This window comes from Anastrepha obliqua, chromosome 1, assembly GCF_027943255.1.
Source record: "Anastrepha obliqua isolate idAnaObli1 chromosome 1, idAnaObli1_1.0, whole genome shotgun sequence".
Classification (NCBI taxonomy): Eukaryota; Metazoa; Arthropoda; class Insecta; order Diptera; family Tephritidae; genus Anastrepha; species Anastrepha obliqua.
The window spans coordinates 76,934,821-76,959,086 of NC_072892.1; the positions used below are offsets into that span (position 1 = coordinate 76,934,821).

At 36.2% G+C, this 24,266-nt stretch overlaps 2 protein-coding genes across 2 annotated transcripts; one reads left to right on the forward strand and one right to left on the reverse strand.

Moving 5' to 3' along the window:
- Nucleotides 1-3,680: 3,680 nt before the first annotated feature.
- Nucleotides 3,681-6,411, reverse strand: LOC129242055 (30S ribosomal protein S11). Its single transcript, XM_054878618.1, has 4 exons — nucleotides 6,137-6,411; nucleotides 4,072-4,303; nucleotides 3,946-4,011; nucleotides 3,681-3,889 (listed from the first exon to the last, which is right to left on the reverse strand). The coding sequence occupies exons 1-4, from the start codon at nucleotides 6,328-6,330 to the stop codon at nucleotides 3,782-3,784; spliced, it is 600 nt and encodes a 199-aa protein (XP_054734593.1). The 5' UTR covers nucleotides 6,331-6,411; the 3' UTR covers nucleotides 3,681-3,781.
- A 6,195-nt stretch (nucleotides 6,412-12,606) lies between these two features.
- Nucleotides 12,607-24,265, forward strand: LOC129245748 (guanine nucleotide-binding protein-like 3 homolog). Its single transcript, XM_054884114.1, has 6 exons — nucleotides 12,607-12,707; nucleotides 12,766-13,109; nucleotides 16,651-17,186; nucleotides 17,246-17,502; nucleotides 19,578-19,979; nucleotides 22,766-24,265. Exons 1-6 carry the CDS (start codon nucleotides 12,686-12,688, stop codon nucleotides 22,933-22,935), a joined length of 1,731 nt encoding a protein of 576 aa, XP_054740089.1. The 5' UTR covers nucleotides 12,607-12,685; the 3' UTR covers nucleotides 22,936-24,265.
- Nucleotide 24,266: the final 1 nt, after the last annotated feature.

Consider the following 24,266-nt stretch of genomic DNA (forward strand, 5'->3'; position numbering starts at 1 on the left):
CGGTTACGTTTTTGTGCATAAGAAGCGATCATTCAACGCGTGATTGCCGTCGTCGCGCACTGTGCATGGTCGACGGTTGTCAATGTAAGCACAACAAACTTTTACATTAGCCTTTCCACGCCACCAGCACAACGGCCATATCACAAGCGGACAACAGTTTGTGGGTGTCGTCAACGTAATGGAGTCAATGAAGATAGGTTCCCCCGATACAACTAAGCGACCTGGGGACTTATTTTGCATCATGCTTGTAACTCTATTTGGACCTTGTTAAGGAGTCGATACATTTGCGATGTTAGAAGGCTCCTCCATTCTCCATGGAGAAAAACATGATTTCAATATACAATAGTTTAAAGAATCTTAATCTGCTAGTGCAAAGCAAACTTACATAGATTAGCTACCGGGGACTTGTGAAATATGAACATGCCATTCTCCCACATCACCCGGATAATACTCGGACTAGATCCTTGCCATCCGTAACAATGCAGGTCTTAAAGGTGTGTATGCAAGTCAACACGGAGTACGACGGGGTAGTCTTCGGGTCGAATGAACAAAGGGTCGCGCCAAACGCAACGTGTCTATACGCAAAGAAGCAGCGATATTTTCATCATTTAGGGCATCTGCACACAGGTCGTATCGTCAGCGGCACTACATTTTTTTTTTTCTTTTTTTGTAGCGACCATTACGATACGCTTGCTTGTCCGCATACAATGCAACTAGCTATACAAACACAAGACGAGTCAATATGTCGAGCAATGAAGAGGAATTTATTTTATTGTATTATGTTCTCCATCGGAGGAGGAATAAAATAAAAAGAATGCACTGGGTGTATCCGTACATTAGGAATAACTTCAACAGTTGATTATTCATTGCCACAAGGAAGTTACAAGAGGATGATTACAAATTGCAGACTTTTGCTTACACAAATGATTGCAATGATTATAAATTTCAAACATTTAACAGAATATCTAAAAATGCTTTTAAGGAGCTTGTGGAAATTTTGAAGCCGACTATTCAAAAACAAAATACACTGAAAATACAAAACAAACTACAGGACAAACAACAGAATTTTAGACGGGACTTCTTTGCAAGTGACTGCGTCATACTGCCTTAAAGTTACCGGAATGTTGCGCGAAAGTTGGCAAACAAAGAATACCAGGTTATTGGGAAGATTGTGCCTTATGCTGCCACTTCCGTCGGGAATATTTCACTCAATTCGTGCATAAGCTTACTAAGTTCGAGTTTCACGGGAAATGGCTGTGCAAATCTACACAAATTGCTTTGCTGTGAAATATGCATGAAATTTCAAAATAATCTCACGGCCAACCAGCACACACTTCACGCCATGAAAACACGGCGCAACATGCCAGCAATATTTTTTCACAACTATTTAAAGTGCACAAGTCATTTAAAATTGAGCGAAAACTGGCAGTTCGTTGAAATTAACAAGCCGTACTATGCAAACAAGACAAAGAAATCGGGGGCACGGCGAATATGTTAGGGGGCGAAATTCACACCAATGGCTTAAGAGAAGGTTGAAAAGCCCCAAAAAAGTATTCATGAAATGTAATTTTATTTTGTTCTATTTTATTTAATTTTATTTCATTTTATTTTGCTTTATTTCATTTTATTTTTTTTTTTCGTTTCTCTGTTGTGTATGTTATATCTATATCAAGCATAACATATCGCTTATGAACGATAAGATATTAACTAAAACTACCGTAACTATCCAGATATTGGTAGATATAAAAAGCTTGATAAAAATAATATACAATCTTAATTTTGACATGGGAAGCCAAATGCATGTTGCTGGAGAAATTTCACGGCTCTGAAATTAAGGGGTAACACCACTGTAAAATTTCAAAAAATTGATTTTTTTTTATAAGCTTAAAAAATTCTTTGAACCTTTTAAAATACAGAACAAAAAGTTGTATACGTTACCGAAGTTTATTTTATAAATATTTAAAGCTTTTAACCAAGCGTTAGTGACTGCTACCTAACGACTTCTCCAAATTTCCAAACTTTAAACGCGTTTTTCTCAAAACACGTTTTCTGAAATTGGCACGCAGCATAACTCAAACAATTTTAAATATTTTTAATCAGGTTTTTCACTACGTCTGTATAATAACCTTCTTAAGAGAAGAGCGTAGGGGATTTTCGATAGATTAATTTAAACGATTGTTATAATTATTTAAGTGCCGTTTTTTTAGTCCAAAATAGAGTTTTTTCCTTCAAATGCTTGCTAATTCCACAAAAATAAATATTTTTTAAATCCCCTACGTGTTTCTTTAGCTATTCTTATCTAGATTAAGAAAAAAAATGTTTCTTTGTTCCAGATTAAAATTTGCACCCTCTGTGCTGCGTGCCGCGGAGCTCCTTCAAGAGAAACCACATTACAAAAATGTCTCCAATGCCGCCATTTTGTAAAATTTTTCGATCAAACTTTGTAGTTTTGTATTTTAGTATATAAGTAATAACTTTCCAAATCAGAATGATTGTTTTCCCTTTCCTTCTATACAAAAAAATTCTTTAAAAATCGTGTTTATTTTACGCGTGTACAGTGGTGTTACCCCTTAATGCTAGCGTTTACTAGCAGGAGTATCAGCCTACGCCTTGCGTGCTATTTTAATTTCGTATTGCGTATGTTGCCGTATGCCGAGATATAGTCGAGATGTTTCATCAGATCTACGATCTACCCGAAGATAGATGCTTTCCGAGGTTCCGATATTTACGAGATGCAGGTTATGACCTTCGGCACGGCCTGCTCCACATGTGCAGCACAATTTGTAAATACGCTAAATGCGCTGGAATCTGCAGATTATTTTCGTCGTGCGATGACGTTCAGTGAAACATGGCGAAATAACTTGTGCAATATTGCGGCAGCTAATTACAATATTAATAATAATTATTGCATGCGGCGAATCGTATATTTCGATAGATGGATATGATATTAGTCGGTAGGTGAACAGAGTGATCAATCTCATACAAGATTCTGCAACAGAGTTCCAAAAGGGTTGCAGCGCAATTATTGAGTAGCGCGATGCAAACTGCTCCTGTATGGGTTATGATATTCGTACCCTTGTCCCGAAATTTCAGACTATACAGATTTTGAATCCGCATCCAAAAGAAACAAGTTTAGAGTTGGTAAACTGATATGTATATATGTATATTTCTGCCATGAAAAAGCTCCTCATAGAAAAGAAAATATCTGCCGTTCGGAGTCGGCTTCAAATTGTAGGTCCCTCCATTTGTGGAACAGCATCAAGACGCACACCATAAATAGGAAGAAGAGCTCGGCCAAACACCCAAAAAGGGTGTACGCGCCAATTATATACATATGTATATATATATGTATGTATATGTTCTCAAGCTAAACTTATAGTAAAGATATACACCAGAGGTTTGCAAAGAAACTAGAACAGACTTGATATTAGTATTTAGGGTATGCACAAGGGCGCGCCAGTCTCCTCAGTACTTGGGGGCAAAGTAGTACAATATGCATAATAGATTTTAGGAATTAAAAAATGCGTTTAAAAAATGTATAAAGCGTTAAGTATTATTGTTTTTTGTATCCTTTTTGTAACACTTCTGCTTTTAAAGCATTTTGAAACATTGGCACTTTGTTGAAAGTCAGCACCATCAACTATTTTCGGTCCAGGTTAGTTCAGATAAAGAAACAAAAATTAAGCTTGGTTTCACGTTTCTTTCAGAAATATTTTTCTTTCTTACAAATCAAGTATCATATTTTTTGTGCTGAAGATGGAATATTTTAAAACTGTCCTTTTTATAAGCTTCTCTGCTTTCTTGCACGCGGAGGGTTCCAAGATACAGGTGTTGCATCAGTAATTGAAACAATGTTAAGGCCACCCATTTGAAGCCCTTTAATGGCTGACTGTAATTATAGAAAAATTAATATACAAACAAATTATACTGTTTATAAAGTGTTACCATTCGACCAGGCCCCAATCCCCGCACTTTCACTCGGACGGTCTTCCAACCGAGTTCTACGGCTTTCTATAAGTAAATAAAAAACCTTATTGCCTGAAAATCGTTTGAAATTTACCGCCTACTCACTTCGCTTATAGTTATTGCAGTAGCTTGGGCAGCAATATTTGTGCCTTTTCGAGTATTTTTAAAGCCCTCAATGCCACAGGACCGTATAAGTCTAGGAACACCCTTGCTATCCGTAACACTTATTATAGTGTTGTTAGGAGATACACGAATGTTGCAAACAGGCAACTCAGCAAACGGAATTCCATTAAATAATTGTTGCGAGGTTTGATCATCTGGGAAGAATTTTTCTTTTCTGCCGAATATAGAGCATTAAAAATATCAAATCATGTATATTAATTTGAATAATCTTTCATTTAATAATATTACTTCTATTATATGTTAGAAATCATTCCTTGCCGTTTATTAGTTTTTTTCGTACGCTATTTTGAAGTCATAAGACTTTGTGCTTTACTATAATGTATAGAATGAATTTTTAGTCACTTGTTGGACTTAAGGTGATTGAACTCCTCTTTGGTTAGTATTATGTACATAGTAAAAAGAAGAGTATCTACGAGTTGTTAACAATTATTTCATTTATTAGATATTTTCGCAGGAACATCATAAGAGGAAATTCAATTGGAAAACATATAACTTTAAGCCACAATAGTAGTAACCAGAAAAAATATATTAATAAATACATACAAAAAAGTACATATTAACAAGAAAATGTAAATAGTAATACTAAGTAGTGTATTGCAATATTATAATATTTTTATATATTACAATAAGATACCTAAATTTTTTTAAATAAAACATTTCGTTTGTAAAAATAAAATTGTTAATTTTCTATTTGTGTGCTTTATGCGGTAATGAAGACAAACATGAGTAGTTTGATCATTACTGCTGAGAACTTTATGACGATAAAAATGAGTAGTTTACTCATTAGTACTGAGCAGTTTGTGATGACAGCAATGAGTAGTTTAATTATTAGTACTAAGGAGTTTGTGATGACTGTAATAAGCAGCTTAGTTATCAGCAGTAATTGCATTATAAGCATACAAGTTATTAGTTGCCTTGCGTTATATTTTTCACTTATATGAAATTGCTATTGATAAAAGTGAGATAGAATATCACGACAAGGGGATGGTGTTTAATTGTTGGCAAAACTTTCCTTTACTACCACGATATATTTGAACGGGCGGGCGGAGGGGGAGGAGCGTGGCACCACCCACCACGCCCATTAGAAAGAGCAAGGTCATACCATTATAAATTTTCAGTATTTGTAAAAATATTTTTTTTGTAATATATACATATGTATATTTGAAATCAAAAAAGCGCCCCTCTTAATAATAAAAATAGTAAAAAAAGAATTGTTCCCTTCTGGTTGACTGCGTTTTTCTTATTTCGCTTTGTTCTTCTCTCTCTCATCGTTCGTTTGACAGTTCGCTCCTCAAATTTATTCTGCACGGTATTACAAACGGTTAGAAGACCATTTGTAATAACAGAATTTTAATAGAATTTGGAGTATTATTTAGTAAAAATAGCTTTAAATCGAATCTTAATGTAATAAAGAATGTTTATAAGTGATTTTGTTACTTTTCTGTGTTTGTATTTAAGTGAAATAAGCGGTTGTAATAGAGCATTTTTTCAAGCTTAGGCAAAAAAGATGCATTTTTAACGTTAATATTGCTATTAATTCTTAATTTTAATTTATAAAAAGTAATATAAATCAAAAGGCTGATATAGTGACTACATTTGCGTGTTATAATTTTTAAATTCGGTCCACCACTTAGACATAGAAATGGAAATCACAGCCGTATATTTTAACGCACATTCACATATTACAGTTTCCACACACTTTATTTTGATTTGATATTTTTTTTATATACCTATGTCTGACACTGAAAATATTATTCCATACAATGAGCGCATTCGTGAAAAATCCTACGGTTTTATAGGAACTCTATGTTAAGACTTTAATAACTGGAAAAGTTTGTCTCAATCCCCTGCGCTCGCCAACCAAATACAACGTGAGTGTAAAGGAAAGTCTTGCTGTATTTTTAACAAGTGGGGTCTCCTACTTCTCTGCATAACTACTTTTACTTTACACATAAATACAGATAGAAATATAACTAAGTATAATTACTTGTGAATGAGGGTATCTATATCTATTGATTTTTCACCAGCAGTGCCTTCATCCTTATCCGGTAATGAAGCCATCATACCCTTCCGGTCTTCTACTTTTAGCAAAGCTATTGTTGTATGTATTTCACATAGTTGTTTTCTATTGAGAAGGCCAACTGTCCTATCGAACAACGAAGTTATTGATCTTCGCAACATATTTTGCTCGAATTAGAATATGTAATATTTATCAAAGGAAAGTTACGTCAAGTCTTAACAATTAGAAAAGTCGATAAATAATTGACGATTTTCTTCGATTATCACAATATTAGGTTCACACAAAGGCACAATGAGCAGTACGCTGCGAATCTTTACAACATGTAGGTGTTGGCTGGTTGTCAAAGAAAGAGCATTTGTATATTTGTAAGTTCTTCCTTCAGCTGTAATTTGACAATAATTAGAAAAAATTTAGTATACTGAAACATGCTTTGAAAAAATAGGTTGTAAGGGGGGATAGAGGGTTGTATCACCATTTTAAGACAGAAAACCATGCCCTCCGAAGGCTTGTAGTTTTTAAGTAATTTATTGTTAAAGTTGTGTAATTTAGCGAAAATTTGGTGTTGCCTGACATCTGAAATAAGAACTAACTTCGGATGCAGACACGTTCAGCTTGTAAATCTAGAATATTTTTTGCTTTCCTGTAGAATTGAGAAACATTTTTTAAATATAATCATATAAAATTGAATTTTAGAGGAGCGTCATCTAGAAGGGTTTTTGTAAATATGTAAAATTTTTGCTTAGAACTTTTTTCGGTGGGCAGAACTCAGCCGCGCTTCAAAAAAATAACGCTCCGATTACGTCATCGACATCATCATCATATTTTTGTTTTTATTTGCAGGCATACGGCAACACTAACAGTTGTCAATTCCACTTAATTCTTATTCGTGTTTACAATTGGAAAGTGATTATATGGGTAATGCATTTGCATTTATTCGAGTACAAGTATAAAAATACCTAAAAACACGCGTGTGAGTATATATTTTGTGAATTTAAGTGAAGTTTAGAAAAATATATATTAATAATGTGCCAAAGTATAGTGAAGTTCCCGAGGGCAATTTGAAGGCAAATAATTACCAAACTATTATTTCCGGAATAATTGGGATTTATAAAGGTTGTTTCTGAACCACTCCCTGACTTGTCCAGAGTCCAGCAGTCCCGGCCCGTTCCTCATTTTCGGCTCTAACGAAACACGGGTAAGAAATTCAACTCAGAAATTACTTCACCACCAGCTAACAGTAGGAAATCAATTAATATGGCTGCCGGAGAGAAATGAGAGGGAGAGAGTGACACGCAAGTGTGAAAAATGTAGTTTACATTTGCTTGTGTACAGAATAGATTTGTTCATTTGATATGAAATGATTTTTATGCATGTTTACAGATTTGTTCTCTTTGGTTTTTTTATGCAAATTGCGCGAAATTGTATGTATGCATGTTTATATATGATGCATTAGGAAGAATGTTAGCGCAGTAGGCTAGCTACAGGCACTTTATCATAAAAAAATATGCTAAGATCGAAAGCGACTTAAAAAGAGGAAATCATCCAAATATATATGTCATACATATATTATGTCTGTCTAAGGCATCTTCTGCAAACTTTGTTGAATTCCTTTCAACCAAATCAAATCCTTCATAGAGAATTGATTCATTACCAGCCACTCAGGAAGATAGCATATGGAAATTTAAATATGTGAATTTATACTCATATGCGCATATATATATGGTGGTATGTGCTCTTACCACAGCAAAAAATATTACGATTCTCTAAAACTTCTCAAGAAATTCAGCGCACATTCATAGGCACAGCATTGTAAATATGTACAGTAACCTTAAAATACTCTGATTTGAGAGTAAGTTTCCAACCTCGCAGATAGTTACATGCATATGTACATATGTTTTTGTACAATTTTTGTCAATTGAAGAACTACATCCGTAAAGTATTATACTAATTAACTATTTAACTACTATCAGAGAGAATAAAGCAATTGTTTCGAAATTTTCTCCTAGTCTTGAAATGTCCGACTCAGAACTTTTTATAAGTTACTGCTGTTTTCTGTAACTTACTGTACGCTAATGCGCGTACTCAACGCACAGCAGCTAGAAGACATATTTACATACATATATTGATGCATACATATGTTCGGAGCCGCGACCATTCGACATGACAAAAATTCAAGATTTATCAAATATTGGCAAATAATTCTACGGGAAATATTCCAATATTGACTATTTTTGAACGGTCGAGAAAATTGGCATATGGGCCGATGTGTAGGTCAATCAGGATCTAAATGGTTTTGAGCGAGAAGGATGAAAGAACAATTGGATAAGTATGATCGTCTTGATTAGGCACCGAATTATTCGACAAGGATGGAGGCAATCTCTCTAGGTGAACTATTTTGACTATAAAGTTTTGTATTTTTGTATTCGACACACCACATTATTCAATCTTTTAATCGTTTTGTATGAACCTTTTCAGGGCGCTTGCAGTTTTGGAGAAGCCCCTTACTTTCTTTGTGGGTTGTAAACAAGTACCAAATCGCCGATTTCTTGGTCTGAATGCAACTCATTAGGTACTCCAAACCGAGTCACCCAGTTCTGCACGAAAAACTCAGCAATGATTTTGGCTTCTTGGTTTGGTAGAGCGTAAACTTCTGGCTTCTTACCAAAACAATGAGCACATATTTGTTGCTAGAATCACATGTGGGAAACGGAAACGTCTATGGCCCTTTGCTCAAACGGCGAATTCGCGTTGTATTGCTGTAATCTTCTACGACTTCCCCCACGACTAGGCAACTGATCCTCTGGAATTTACCCAGTAAAACCGCTGCTTATTCTTCTTCAGCGTTTAAGTGATACCAAGATGACCTTCACTTCATCCATTGTGGAGCTCCTTTAGCACGGACGTAACTCTCTCTTTCACTCGACTTTCGAAAAGGCCTTCGATCGTATTGGTATACAGGTCATCCTAAGGCAACTCATCAAATGGAAGGTTGGGCCTCGCATCTACAACTTTATTAAATCCTTTATTTCCAAACGCAAAATCAAAGTTCTTATATCCAATATTTCCTCCCTCACTCTACCTCTTGATAACGTCACTCCTCAAGGCTCACCACTATCTGTCATTCTCTTCACCATTGCATTTGACGAAATAAGTTCTATTCTGTCTAACTTCCCCAATATCCGGCATCAAACATATGCCGATGACATTATTCTATTTTCAAAATTTTCTTACCTTAACTCGACAGTTTCTACTTTCGAGGAAATTCTCTCCAGTTTATCCTCATGGTCCTCTTCCTCCGGCGCTTCCATTTCCTATACTAAATCCAAGTTACTACATATTTGCAAAAAACATAATTGTAGTTTTCCAACACTTACTTTCAACAATACAAATATTCCATGCTCACATACTCTCAAGTTTTTTGGAATTGTATTAGACAGCAAATACTCATTTAAATACCATTGTCAGTACCTCAAAAATAGACTGATAACGAACTCTAACATTGTAAAATACTTGTCATCCAAGCGTTCGTTCATTGGTCCAGCTTTACTGGTCAACGTTGTAAGAGCTCTTATCTGTGATCAACTACGCTCTGTAAATCTACGGTCATCACGCAAAAAATAATTTAAAAATGCTTGCCGCGCCATATCACACTGCTATTCGCAGAGCGCTTCGGGCATTTCCCACGTCACCCATAAAAGCATTTTGGCGGAATCGAGGCTACCGTTCTTGAAAGACAACATGGAGGACAGTATCTGTAAACTTTACCCTAAGCTCAACCTCGGCGCCAACTTTACGCTTCGTAATGTTTCTACTCATCTACCTCTCGTAACGGCGTTCCAAAATTGCAATCGTCTATCTACATATACGCTTTATTCGCCAAAGAAAATAACTTACCCCTAAAAAGCCCTCTCTTAGGTAAAATCGTAACCCTCTGTGGCTGGTTTCAAAATCGACATTTATAGATCAGTTAGCGCTCTTGCCCAAATCCAGCACTCCCAACGCAGTCTACAACGCTATGTTTGGCGAAACCTTGGTTCGAATCAAACAAGATAACTGGCGGTTTATTTTCACTGTCGGCTCCAAAGCAGTACACACTACTTTCGCTGTCGTAAGCGAGAAAAATGAACCAATTTCATACGGCCTACTTTTCCTCTACTGCTCCATCTTTACAGCGGAAGCTACTGCAATATTGCGACTAAAAATACAGGAAAATACATAATTTGTACCGATAGCCAATCCTATTTTCACGGCACCAATCAAGGCAATAATACCAATAACATCATCAGCTGTATTAGAGACAATCTCATCTCCTACCCAAATAAGATAAAGATAATGTGGGTACCAAGCCACACCGGCATCGACGGTAAAACCTACGCAGACAAAATGGCAAAAGACAAGACTTTCATATCGACAGTCACATCCAGCATCTTCATCAAGAGCGACATATATCGCCTAGTCAACTAAAAAAGACGCACCAAGATGGCTCTCGACTGGATAGATTACAACCATAATTACTCCAGAATCAACCCAACCCGGACCAAACCTCACTACCCTTCATCCATACCGTCAAACATGCTCGCACTTTTTATACGGCTCCGAATCGCACACATCATACTCACACATGCTCATCTCTTAGAAAAGGGGCGGACCAACCAAGGCGAATTTATTACAGGTGACAGCAAACACATATAAGTAAAACCCTATATGTATTTGTTGTTGCGTTTGGTCCAACCATCACGTCAAAATCAGCAAGCAAATGTAAACATACGAATGTAAACATACCAATACATACAAACAAAGCATATCATTTTGACGTAAGCCATACCTACGGTGAAAAATTCAGCTGGGTGAATGCTGTCACCTTAATAAATCCACCTTGGGACCAACCAATGTCCCTTCTGTAATGCCCCAACAAGCGTTCTCCACCTAATTTCTTTCTGCCCAGGACTCGATGCCAAAAGACAACAGAACTTCGCTGGAACTGACCCCACCGCACTTCTTATAAGCCCATCTGAAAAAAACATAAGAACAATGTATGGATTCCTAAAAGTCGCCGACTTACACCGAAGGATTTAAAACCGTTCATACTTCCCGAACAGCTGATAGCGTCTGATGCTAGTGCTGCCTGACAACCCAGTTTATAGTTATTAACATTGTATAAGCTTAATTAAAATTAAAAAAAAAAATCCTATTGAATACCCCATACGTATGCACCCCGTCTTATATACAGGTCTGGCAAGTTCTGTTATTGCAGCACCTTACTATTCACCTGTCGTCTTCCTTCGGTAGACCAGAAAGCGTGCCCTGTCTCCCTATTTGCTGTTGCCATCAAGGCTAATTCATGTTTTTGGCTTGCATCTCTTTCGCTATAGTTGCCGGTCGGTACGCAAAGCTTTGCTATAGTAACAATGCATATAAATGCATTATATAAAGTTTTACATTTAGTATATTTATTCATATATTATCTTCTATGCATGGTGTTTTATACTGTTAATTTTTAGGGTATCTGACAGCACTTCTTTTTGTTGGAATAACCAAAATAGGCTGCCGCAGCCGCAAAGGAATTCAGAGAGAACGAAAGTTGGAATCTCTGTGAAACACCATAATAAAGAAAAAGTTTTTTCCTAATAATGGTTGCCCCTCGACAGGCAATGGCAATCCCTACAAAATAGGCTGCCGCAGCCGCAAAGGAATTCAGAGAGAACGAAAGTTGGAATCTCTGTGAAACACCATAATAAAGAAAAAGTTTTTTCCTAATAGTGGTTGCCCCTCGACAGGCAATGGCAATCCTTCGACTGTATTTCTGCTTCATAAAAAATATCTGCCGTTCGGAACTGGCTTGAAACTGTAGATCCAAGAAAGGGTGTACGCGCCAATTATATATAAATGACCAAATTAGAAGAATTGTTGGTAAATTTTACAGATCTTGAAATCAAATAACTTGAACTATAACTTTTCGAAGGGTGGGATTTTCTTTACAAAATATAGGAATTTTGCAGGTATCTGTCAAATCGCACTTGTTACGTTAAAGCGTAACAACTCAAAATCTGAACATTTTCAGTAGAGACGAAAAACTGTTTCCGTAAATATTCATAATATAGGTATTACAAGGGATAAAATATGTAATTGCACGAAAATATCATTAAAAACAATATAACGGTTGTTTCATTCTTATTTGTTTAGTAGTTGCGCTAAAATAACAAATTTTTGAGTGGTTACTCTTTTCCTTTTCTTTTTGAGTTGTTACGCTTTAACGTTACAAGTGCGATATGTTAACAGGTAGATTAATTTTGTGGATTTCTGCTAATTATTGATCGTACTTTTAAGTATGCAATTTTATAGTATCTTTTATTTATAAAACTACAAGAATGTGATATATAGAAGGCAATTGTAAATATGGTATTATACACCTGATTTTGTTGCAACTCTGTCGATTATCACGTGGAAAGGTGTTTTTGTAATAAGGCTTTCTGTAATAATACATTTAGTAAGAGAAATCTATTTGCCCGTGTAAACATGGCTCTGAAGAGATTGAAAAGTGTGTAGATAGAATAAGACAATATAAAATGTATTATTAATATTTTTCCACATTACAGCCAAAAAGTCCAAACGACAAACTGGGCGTCTGAAACATAAGATTGAGAAAAAGGTTCGTGAGCACAATCGGAAAGTACGTCGGGAAGCCAAGAAGAATCCCAAGAAGGGAAGCAAGAAACAAAAACTTATACAGATACCAAATATTTGCCCATTTAAAGAGGAAATATTAAAGGAAGTTGAAGAAGCCAAAAAAAGACAAGAAGAGGAACGAAATCGTCGCCGTGAAGCGTACAAACGTGAACGAAACGATAACAAATTCAAAAGTCTTCAGAACTTGGTGGAAGATGCAAATGCTCGTGTTGAATTGCATGCAGCAACGCATGGTGAAGATAACGTTGTTGAGGTACATCTATTTAAAAGCTATCTAATCAAACCAAATGGTTGATACTCAAATAGAGTTTATAATAACTACATATATATATTTATATATATTCACTTGTGCTAGAGAAATATGTTTCTAAAAGCTGTCGCCTTTCGGCAGGGAATGACAAACGTCCTAGTGTAATGTGTCCTAATGTGCTCCACCACTTTAGAGGTTGTTATAGCCGCGTCCAGTGCCTGGATTGCATCTTGGCTATCCGAAAGGATAGCGATGTTGCCCTTAAAAGAGAAATCGGTGATTAGTAGCCTACAAGCTTCCCCAATTGCCAGTACTTCCACCTGGAAGACACTGCTGGTATTAGGGAGACGCACCGATTTTTTAATTCCTGGTCTATGGGAAAATATACCAGCTCCAACACCACAATCCATTTTACTGCCATCTGTATAAACTGTGGTATCGAAGTTGTTTAGAGAGAATCCCTTATTCCATTCTTCTTTAGATGGAAAGAGTGTGGCAAAATTCATATTGAAAGTTACCATCGGGACGATGTAGTCAGTCCTCACAGTGATTAACTCAGCTTGTCTCAATAATAGACTAGCGTGACCATAAGTTATTTCTTTCCAGTGACCCGCTTCATATAACCTAAATGCACTCATGCTTGCCGTCTTCTTTATATGTAGGTCTATTGGATTAACTTGTGTCAGTGCTTTGAGAGCCTCTCTAGGACATGATCTGATTGCACCGACCGTTATTGCACAGGCTGATCTTTGTATTCTGTCGAGTTATTTGGTATTGTAATCTCTCCCTAAAGCTTTCCACAAAACTACCGAACGAATACGATAAAATTTGTCGTATAACCGCCTTATACAGGCATAATGTATGCTTAGGTTGAAGACCCGATCTTCTTCCAAGCATACGTTTGCAGGCATATAAAGCAATTTCTGCTTTCCTTACCCGTTCTTCGACGTTTAACTTCCTGCTAAATTTGGAGTCCAGAATTACCCCTCAGTACTTTGCACTGGGTGATAGTGAAAGAGTTTGTCCGTTGATATTTTGTAGGGTGAAAGTTGGTACCTTGTATCTAGTGGTAAAAAGCATGCGTTCTGTTTACGCGGGCTTAAACTTAGGCCACATCCTGTGGCCCAAGTGTTAAGCTCGCCTAACGCCCTTTGGATGATCCCACTGATCGTATTGGGACACAGTCCTGACACCATTAGCACCACATCATAAGCGTACGCCACCACTTTTACCCCACCTCTATTCAGTTTTATTAAGATTTTGCTGATCACACATAGCCAAAGAAGTGGAGATAATATGGAGTGCCCCCGTGAACCTTCTTGGTTATGTTGATATTACCCATATTGGCTTTGATGATCCTGGTTTCTAGCATAGGGATGACCCAGTTACTAATGCAACTGTCCACCTCTAGGTCTATCAACGTACGTTGGATGGCACCTGTACTAACATTGTTAAATGCGCCTTCTATATCTGTGCCGCCATGGTATAATATTTGCTCTCTGGAGAGCCCTCTATTGTTCGGATTACATCGTGAAGCGCTGTCTCCGTAGATTTGCCTTTTAGGTATGCGTGTTGTGCAGTTGATATACCAGAGCCCTCCAAAGAGCTTCTGAGGTGTATATATAAATGTCTTTCAAAAGTTTTTAACAGGAAAGACGAAAGACTTATTGGCCTGAAGTTCTTCGCTGATTCATGTCCTCTCCTACCTACTTTTGGTATGAAGACGACATTGACTAATTTCCAACTATCTGGAATATGGCCTAAGTTTAAACACGCTTTAAAAATTTCCTCTAGCCATGGTAGGATACATTCCAAGGTTTCCTGTAACATCTTTGGAATGATCCCATCTGGCCGCGGAGATTTAAAAGGTGAGAAAGATTTGAATGCCCATGCAACTTTCTCCTTGGTAATTATTTCATTTGCAAGATGCTGTGGATTATATTGGCTCTGCCTAATATTTCTCCACTCACTTTCGTGAGCGCTGCATCCCGGAAAATGCGGGCTTAGCAGAAGTTCTAGCAATTCAATCCATCAGGTTTCTTAGCCCAAGAAGCCATTGAATGGTCTTTGGAAAGAACACGGCTGAGCCTAGCAGAATCCCTGGTGGATTCGATTGACGAACAAAATTCCCTCCAGCTCTCTTTTTTGGCGGCCCTGATTACCTTCTTTTACTCCTTTCTCTGTACAATTCCCAATTTCCCGTCGAGTAGCTGAGGTTAAACGTTGATCTAGATTTTTCCCTTAGTTTTAAAAGCTCACTGCTCCACCAAGGAGGGTGCGTTTTTTTATTAAATTTTATGGGGCAGGACGTTTTGTAGGCCCTACTAAATGTCTTTTCCAGTGTTATGACCCTACTCTCAAGGTTTATCCGTGAGAGTGATTTGAGGGATAGGAATCTTTCCTATCCTCTTTTTTACTGCATTTTTGTACCTCTTCCAGTTGGTTCTTAAAGGATTTCGATACGGTAAGGGTGGATCTACCTTAAGATCCAAATCGTAGACGATCCAACTATGATCCGAAAATGACCTCTTATGGGATACCCTCCAATTATCTACTCTTACTGAGCTATTTTCAGACAGTAAAGTAATATCAATCACTTCCTCCCATCCTCTGAAGTACTCCGTAGTAGGGAAGGTGAAAGTGGGAGTGTTACCCTGTTACATACAGATAAATAAAAAAAAAATATTGATAATAAAATTATATAAAGACTCACCTTGGTCGTTTGTCTCAGAGCTTCCCCACAACGCTTAATTATATGGACTGTACTATCGATTTAAATCAAAATTTTATGCATTTTTCTGAATTTTACGTGTGTTTTTTTGAAAAACTTTCCAATAGCTCTTAAAAAATCACCCTTTACTTCCGGAATCTGCCACATATATAATTCTTATTGTGAAAATTTCTCCAACCTTTAACTTTTCTACTTAATGCACATAATATTTAAAACCTATTTTTAGTTTACATTGTTGATAACATTTGCTGAAATTTAGCTATATAGCTGAAATTTCTCCGGCACGAAATGAACGGTCCTCTCGTGTCGAACTGTCACTTTACTCTTTAAATTTTATGTAATGAATAATCTTTTGCTTTCGAAAAATTATTAGTAGTAAAAGCTAAATAGATTGTACCAAATGTATGCAAAATGAAGTTCTTAACAGTTATAGCTATGCAAATAGGGCAATTGGGCATTCCAGCCACTTAACTATCTTCAAATGGCGAGTAAGCACATGATACTACTCATTATCATTCTGAATTAACTTTTTCTTATTTTGAATTTACATATTCCAAATATTAATTTATATTTCTCAATACTAACTGTTATGTTCCCAATACAATTTAATACTTTCTCATTTTGATTTATATTTTCTCATTTTTATCTTAAATTTATCAATTTCAATTTACGCATTCTCTCTATAATTTTACATTTTCTCATTATTATCTAACATTTTCTCTCTTGAACTTGAAATGTGTAGTTTTGCAAAATTTTATCTCAAATCAAATTTCTTACAAATAATAGTTTACATATTTTTATTCATATTTATAGAAGACATATTGTTCTGCCAATAGTAAGGAGCAGTCATTGAAACAGTACTTTAAAGAATTTAAAAAAGTGGTTCAGAATGCTGATGTTATTTTGGAAGTGGTTGATGCTCGTGATCCCCTTGGAACTCGATGTTTAGAGGTTGAACGAGCTGTACGATCTGCACCAGGCAACAAGAGGCTGGTGTTAATATTAAACAAAGCCGATTTAGTCCCACGTGAAAATCTTAATAGTTGGATCCGATATTTCCGACGTTTTGGTCCAGTAACTGCCTTTAAAGCATCAACTCAAGATCAATCTTCAAAATTAGGACGCCGAAAACTTAATCAAACAAATACCGAAAAGGCAATGCAAGGTTCCGTATGTGTAGGAGCCGAATTGTTAATGTCGATGCTAGGTAACTATTGTCGTAATAAAGGAATTAAGACGTCAATTCGAGTTGGTGTTGTCGGCATACCGAATGTTGGAAAAAGTTCTATAATAAACTCTTTGACTCGGGGGAAAACTTGCTGCGTTGGCTGCACTCCAGGTGTTACAAAGTAAGCATAAATAATAAGGTTAGATTTGAATTTTTTTTAGATTTCTTTTTAAATTTAAGGGTAATGCAGGAGGTGGAACTTGATTCGAAGATAAAACTAATTGATTGTCCAGGAATTGTATTTGCAAAATCTGGAAAAGATAATACGGAGGCTGTTGTTCTAAAAAACGCCCAACGAGTAGGAGATCTTAAGGATCCTTTTACGGTTGCTGAAAGTGTACTTAAGCGAGCAAGTAAAGATTATTTCTGCAAGCTCTATGACATTACCGAATATGACAGTTTTGAAGAATTTTTTGCGAAAAAAGCAGCTCGTATGGGTGAGTAAATGTATCTGCAGATCTTAATTTTTCATTTTCAATTGCTTGTATATTTGCATACTGCAGTTGTCTAGCTTACAAGTACCAAATATGATTATTGTATGACACAATTTGCAAAAAATTAAAAATCTTCCGATAGGATGATTAATTTTGCTCCACCTGGTACTAATATGTTTTGCTCTGCCTTTCACGCAAAATACAGAGTGGTCCATGTGGTGGTTTTTTGTTATAAGTTCGCAAAATTAACAAAAATCAATTTTATATAATATAAATATTGGGTATGGGAATAAGTTTCCGCCCTCGTAAAAGAGGTTCGCTGCTGATACTATTTTTGTGCTCGCTCTAGTAATATACTGGTGATTTGCAGGTGTATATTATATTTGGGAGCTCCTTTTTTATCTGACGTCAAAAATGTCTACGTTCGTCCCGAAAAAACAGCATTACCTTTTGAAGAAAAGTGCAGCTGAAACGTGTCGTATATTGATCAATATTTACGGTAATCACGCTCTTTCAAATACAACTTGTAAAGAGTGGAGAGGGATATCGAGAGACGTTAGGTAACGTGTGAGATGCTTCTTGAACGGCAGAAAAGAAAAGGTTATCTGAACTGTATCGTCACTGGCGATAAAAAAAGAATTTATTATGAAAGCGTCGAAAAAGTTGGAGCCTGCCAGGTGACGGGGCTTGCATTACTGCTACAACAACAGCGAAAAAAATATTCATCTTTCAAAGGTTATGTTGTGCATCTGGTGGGATCAGAAGGTTGTCGTCTATTATGAACGCCTTAAACCATCTGAAACCATCACTGTCGATAATGCGTTTGAATCGAGCTCTCAAAGAAAAGCGGGCGGAATGGGACGGTAGACATAACAAACTGATTTTGCTGCATGACAACGCCAGGCCACACGTTGCTAAATCGTTCCAGAAATATTTAGAGGGAATGGGAATTCTTAACCCACCCGCCGTATTCCCCAGACATTGCATCTTCGGATTACCATTTGTTCCGATCAATGCCTTCAGTCCTTATTGGAGAGCGGGTCACTTCTTAAGAGAGCATCGCAAACTGGCTCAATAACGGATCAAGTCAAGTCGTTAGAAGAGTCCGTATGCTGCCCGAAAGATGGAGTAAAGTTGTAGCTTCCAATGGTACATGCTTCACGTAATATCATGTATCATTTAATTACTTAAATAATTCGTAACTTTGCCTAAAAAAGGACGGAAATTTAGTCCCATACCCAATATATTATTGGTTTATTCGACGGAGCAAACATTCACAATATTTGTGGGATACGATTTGAAGTGGCTGTCTCGGGTGTCTTCGCGCACCCCGTTAACCTAGGCTTTCAAGGCCTCGGTGACGGTTTTTAGCTCTATCTCTAAATCGTTATTGGTTTGTTTGTATAACATCGGATATGAAAAAGCTCCTCATAAAACCCCACTGCCGTTCGGAGGAGATATAAAATTGTATTGTAGGTCTCTCTATGGTGTAACATCAAGACGCACACTACAAATTGGGGGAGGAGCTCGGCCAAACAACCAAAAAAGGATGTAAGAGCCAATTAGATTACAATGGTACCCACTTTTTATATACGAAGGAGTAGTGAGTAACACAATAACAAGAATAAAAGTCAGAGAGTATACAGTTTTCAGTTTTGCTTTGGCTGCTTAACCCCGCATAGTGGAGTTTGACAAATAATTGGTGTAAATACCTGTCAAATTGCAGAATTGTGCTGCATTTTTGCAGTTTGAAAATTGTATGATTTATTAACGCATTTCGGCTATAGACACGCTTCTTTTGTAAGTTTATTCAATTTATGTTGAAAAATCCTTCCAGGAGAGACTAGCATAGTTATTGCGTACACACATATTTTACGACTTTATGTACTTTACATATAAGTAAGGCGGCGTAGAACTGTAGGTTCCTCCATTTGTGGAATGACATCAAGACGTCTACCACAAATTAGAGAAGGAGCTCGGCCAAACTCCTTGCAAAGGGTGCTCGCGCCAAGTATATACACATATAATATGTAGAATGATATGTATTAATATATTTCATATTTACTTAACAATTACAGGAAAGTTTTTGAAAAAAGGAGTGCCAAATGTCGTTGCAGCAGCTCGCAGTGTGCTTAACGACTGGAATAGTGGTAAAATTAAATATTGTACACAACCGCCTGAAGCTGAGCAAGGTGATGAGGTCCACGTTAGTTCCTCAATAGTACATTCTGATGCTCGTGAATTTGATGTGAATAACTTCCATGCAATGGAGACAGACATTTTAAATAGTTTTAATGTCAATAATGAGGAAGTTATGAGAATTGATTCAAGTGGACCTGTGGAGTTGCAAATGCCGTTGGATGATGATGAACTGAAGCAGTCTTTGAACGTCGTAATTAATGAAAGTGTAATTACAAGCAAAAAACGTAAAATGAAAGACTCTGATGATTCTAAAAAGGATCTTGCAATGAATTTAGAAGGTAATATGTGATTAAGACTTTACATTCTGTCAAAAAAATATCGGGAATTGTTCATTTAAAAAGTGTGCGTTACACATACTTATGTCTAAATTTCTTTTGCTGGAATGTTGGTACAACTGTCCTCTATAGTGTCGCAGAGTTTGAGCGTGATCTGTCAATTAGCTTGTTTTTGGCATTGAATTATATAAGTCAACCGCTGGTGTGCTCTGCGATTTTCACTATGGATAAAAATATCCAACAAAGAATTTGTCTTAAATATTGTGTTTTGAACGGGATTTCGTGTGCTAAATCGCTGAAAGTGTTGCAGAAAACCTATGGCGAGTTATGCTAGCGCTTCATCAAAAACACGGGTCTACGAGTGGTATAAGGCTTTTGCAGAAGGCCGAGAAGTCGTGGAAGATTTGCCCCGATCTTGTCGCCTATCAACGTCTTCAACGGATGAAAACGTCGACAAAGTCAAGGAAATGGTGCTGGAAAACCATTATTTAAGTTTGAGGGAGGTAGCTCCTGACCTTAGAATATCTCACGAATCAATTCGCAACATTTTATACCATCAATTGGGCAGAAGAAGATGACTGGACTAATCGTTGGCATTTGTGTATTGCTTCGAATGGAGCCTATTTTGAAGGCGACAAAATAAATTTCGATGATTAAACAATTATTTTGAGTTTTATTGAACAATTTTCGGTACTTTTTTGACAGAATGTATGTTAACTTTTAACGTCTCTGATTGTAACTATAAAATGCTTTTAGTCAGATAATGTCGCTGACAAGGAGTTGCCACAAGGCTCAATAAATATATGAAAAGGTGTTAAGCCGCATCGTGAAGCCATAAATGAGCTCACACAGAATTTCAAGTAACACTCTCTAAATTCTCGTTTCTTCCGCTCTTCCAAAGATTTCTAATTTATATAAATTTAAAAATTCCAATAATAATATATAGGGTTTTTCAGTAAGAGCGCTTCAACTTTTGAACTTTTTTGAATAAAACACAAACGGTTTGACTTTTTTAACTAATTTTTTTTTATTATCGAGTTTGAACATATACATTTAAGTATGAAATTCGATTTCTTTTGCATGACCACCGCGTGCACGTTTTACGAAGTCCAATCGTTGAACCCAATTTTCGACCACTCTTTTGCATAAATCGGCCGAAATTCCGGCTTGTTACTGTAGACCAATGACTTCACATAACCCCAAAACGGGTCGGCTTGTTAAATGGACCGTAAAATGGCCGTAATGCTCTTAAAGTAGCAGCAACAGAACGATTATTTTCATAAAAAATTTGCACGATTTGCAATCGTTGCTCAAGTGTGTAGCGTTCCATGATGAAATGTATACTTATGAAGTTTACAAATGACAAGCGAAAAATAAAAAAATATTGCGTCGTTCGCCCTCCCTATTGGAAAAAAGTTGAAGCGCACCTATTGAATAACCCTATATTAATAAAATGGAGCTCTCATATCGAAATGAACAAAGCTATTTTTTAACAGTTAATGAACATGAATGATTTTCGTTCTATCGTTCATGTAGTACGTGACTAGGGCGGTGGGGTCATCAGTTGTTCTCCCTGCCCAATGTAGGGAATCTATCGGTCATCGTTGTTGTTCTATCCCATCCAATGGCAGGCCATAAAAACGGCTGTGGACTAGTGAAGAGGTGGTTAGTGTCATGCGGTGCCCCGCACATCCCACATACTGAACATGTGTTAAGTATGTCGGTAAATTCTGTATAAGTAAGAGAAAGTTTTAAGCAAAATGAAGATGTATTTTGTTATGTATTAGTGGGCAAATGATTATTCAAGAATATAAAAACTTATTAATTGTCCTATTACATTAAAATTTTTTACATTACAAAAAAGTATAGTACTTCAAATATATATAATTGCGTAGATTTATCATATTTCTTAATACATTTTTGTTTCGATAGTTTGATAAATGCTGTGAACAATAAAACATGGCAACAATAAAGAAGCTGGGTACTTTGGCATTTAAACCACCAAATCGCAAGAAAAAAAATTAGCTGCTAAAACGTGCATGAAGCACCAAAATGAAATAAAAAGTTTTTTCTAATAGCGGTCGCCCCTCCGCAGGCAATGACAAACCTCCGAGTGTATTTCTGCTATGAAAAAGCGACTCAAAAAATATTTGCCGTTCGAAGTCAGCTTAACCCTTTAGCCTATAGCCACGAGTCTGACTCGTGGTAAAGAATTTGTGCCATAAGCGAAAACAACGAGTCTGACTCGTGGTAAAGACTTTGTGATCAATTGATTATGATTACTTCCTAGACATCTTAAAATTACTATTTGTACCTAAACATTGTTTATTATTTCACAATTCCTTTCGTTGCATTGAAATATATATGTTACGAAAAGTATACACTTTGCGCCAGTTCGGGTACACGGCTGAACAGTTGAATGGCACGGCGCGCGAACGAATTTCTTGCGTATTATAGCTCGCGCAATTGGTAGATATCGTGTAGGCTAAGGGGTTAAACCTGTGGGTCCCTCCATTTGTCGAACAACATACAACATCAAGACGCACACCACAAATAACTAGTAGGATCAACTCGGCCAAACACCAAGAAAGGGTGTAAGCGCATTTATATATGTATATATAGTATATATGTATATATAGTATAATAAAGAATAGTAATAGATTAGAATTATATATACGCATAATGATTTTTCAATGGAAATCCAGAAAATTTTGGTTAAACAATTATAATATGAAAATACAGTATTAATGTATTGTACTAACAGGAATTACTCTTTTTTATTTCTTTAGGTAATCAGACTCTGAATAAAAACATGAAAGATGCAATTAAAAAACGAAAGAAGCAGAATACACGCAGCGAAAAGAAAATTTCTCAAATAACTGATGTCCTTGATGGGTTCAGCCTGGAAACAAATACTGATAATAAATATGTCTTTAACGAAGACTATGTAATGGAGTAAAAGGATGAATAAACATGTGTATATAGTTCAAATTAAGGATTTTTAAAATGCTTGTACGTTAGGACACAAGTTGTATCATATTTGCAGAAGAGTTTATTTTTGTCACCCCCGTGCATTTTCGGATAGCTTGGGATTAAAAAAAAAAACAGACATCCGCATTGGTCTTTGGACTTATTCCCGAAAATTGGCCAAAAATGATATAAAACTTGGTTGAGTAATACATCTTAAAATGATGGTTTGTCAAAGAATAATACTGTAAACAATTGTATGTATAATGAAAGCAGGAATATTTCTTTTGCATAGACTTTCGATCTACGAGTGCCTGTTCTTGGTCCTTAAGAAGTCAAGGTAAAATGAAAAAAAAACTTTTTACAGAGAAAATACATAAAAAAATTATGCATCCGAAGGGGACGCCTAAGCGCCAAGTAATGAAGCGGCGCGATGGTAAGCTTGGCCAGTCACAAAATTTTAGTTGTCAGTGTAGTCAAAATTCTATGGTCGTTCACAGCAAAGCACATTCGTCAAATTGTCAATTAATAAATCGCCAAAGTAACGAACTAGCGGGAGTACCTCTAGTGAGTTCTATAAGTTTTATTTTGTTAAATAAAATATTTTATGTACTTTGATTCATGTACATATATACTTATTTATCGCTAAACCATTATTTAAAAAAGTATTAGTCTATAAAGCCATAAATTATTTTTGGTAAATTTTTGGACTTTAATTTTAAACTGACTGGGTTTTCCCACTACAGATAGTCAGTTTTGTGCACATCTTACTCTGCATCCCCTAGCTATCAGAAAATTCGCGTGTAGTGACAAAAATTAACACTTCCATTATTTGTATGTCTCAAAACATAAATATATGGAAACAAATACTGATTATAAGAATAATACAAATATTACATATGTAGTATGTACTTACATGAGCATAATCAGTAATCTAAAGAATAAGCGTACATACACATATAGAAAATAGTTTAAAGTAAAGGTTTTTACAATATTTGTACATACACACATGCTTATTTTTTATGTATTAATACATATGACTTGATGCCAAGGCACATTAAATAGGTTGCAGGAGCAATGTACAATACATTTTGCAATTTTGATTTTTTTTGTATTTATTTGGTCGGTAAATTGTTAAATTTTGTTAAGGTTACTCTGATCTGTCAATCCTTGTGTATAGATTTTGACATTCTAGGCACCAAAAGCAAAAACAAAATACATTGCTCTTCTTTTTACTCTACTTCTGCTACCTGTTTAATGTGTCCTGCTTGGTATGCGCATTTGAAATAAAAACATCCGTAATAATATGCCACAGAAATTAAC

Excerpts from the sequence above, each read along its gene's own strand:
- LOC129242055 (XM_054878618.1), bottom strand. The coding sequence starts at position 6,330 with ATGTTGCGAAGATCAATAACTTCGTTGTTCGATAGGACAGTTGGCCTT. Across the intron at positions 4,304-6,136 it reads ATAGATACCCTCATTCACAA|AAAAGAAAAATTCTTCCCAG; the intron begins GTAATTATACTT and ends TATATTCGGCAG. Across the intron at positions 3,890-3,945 it reads GATTGGGGCCTGGTCGAATG|TCAGCCATTAAAGGGCTTCA; the intron begins GTAACACTTTAT and ends CTATAATTACAG.
- LOC129245748 (XM_054884114.1), top strand. The coding sequence starts at position 12,686 with ATGGCTCTGAAGAGATTGAAAA. Across the intron at positions 17,503-19,577 it reads GAAAAAAGCAGCTCGTATGG|GAAAGTTTTTGAAAAAAGGA; the intron begins GTGAGTAAATGT and ends TAACAATTACAG. Across the intron at positions 19,980-22,765 it reads TCTTGCAATGAATTTAGAAG|GTAATCAGACTCTGAATAAA; the intron begins GTAATATGTGAT and ends TTATTTCTTTAG.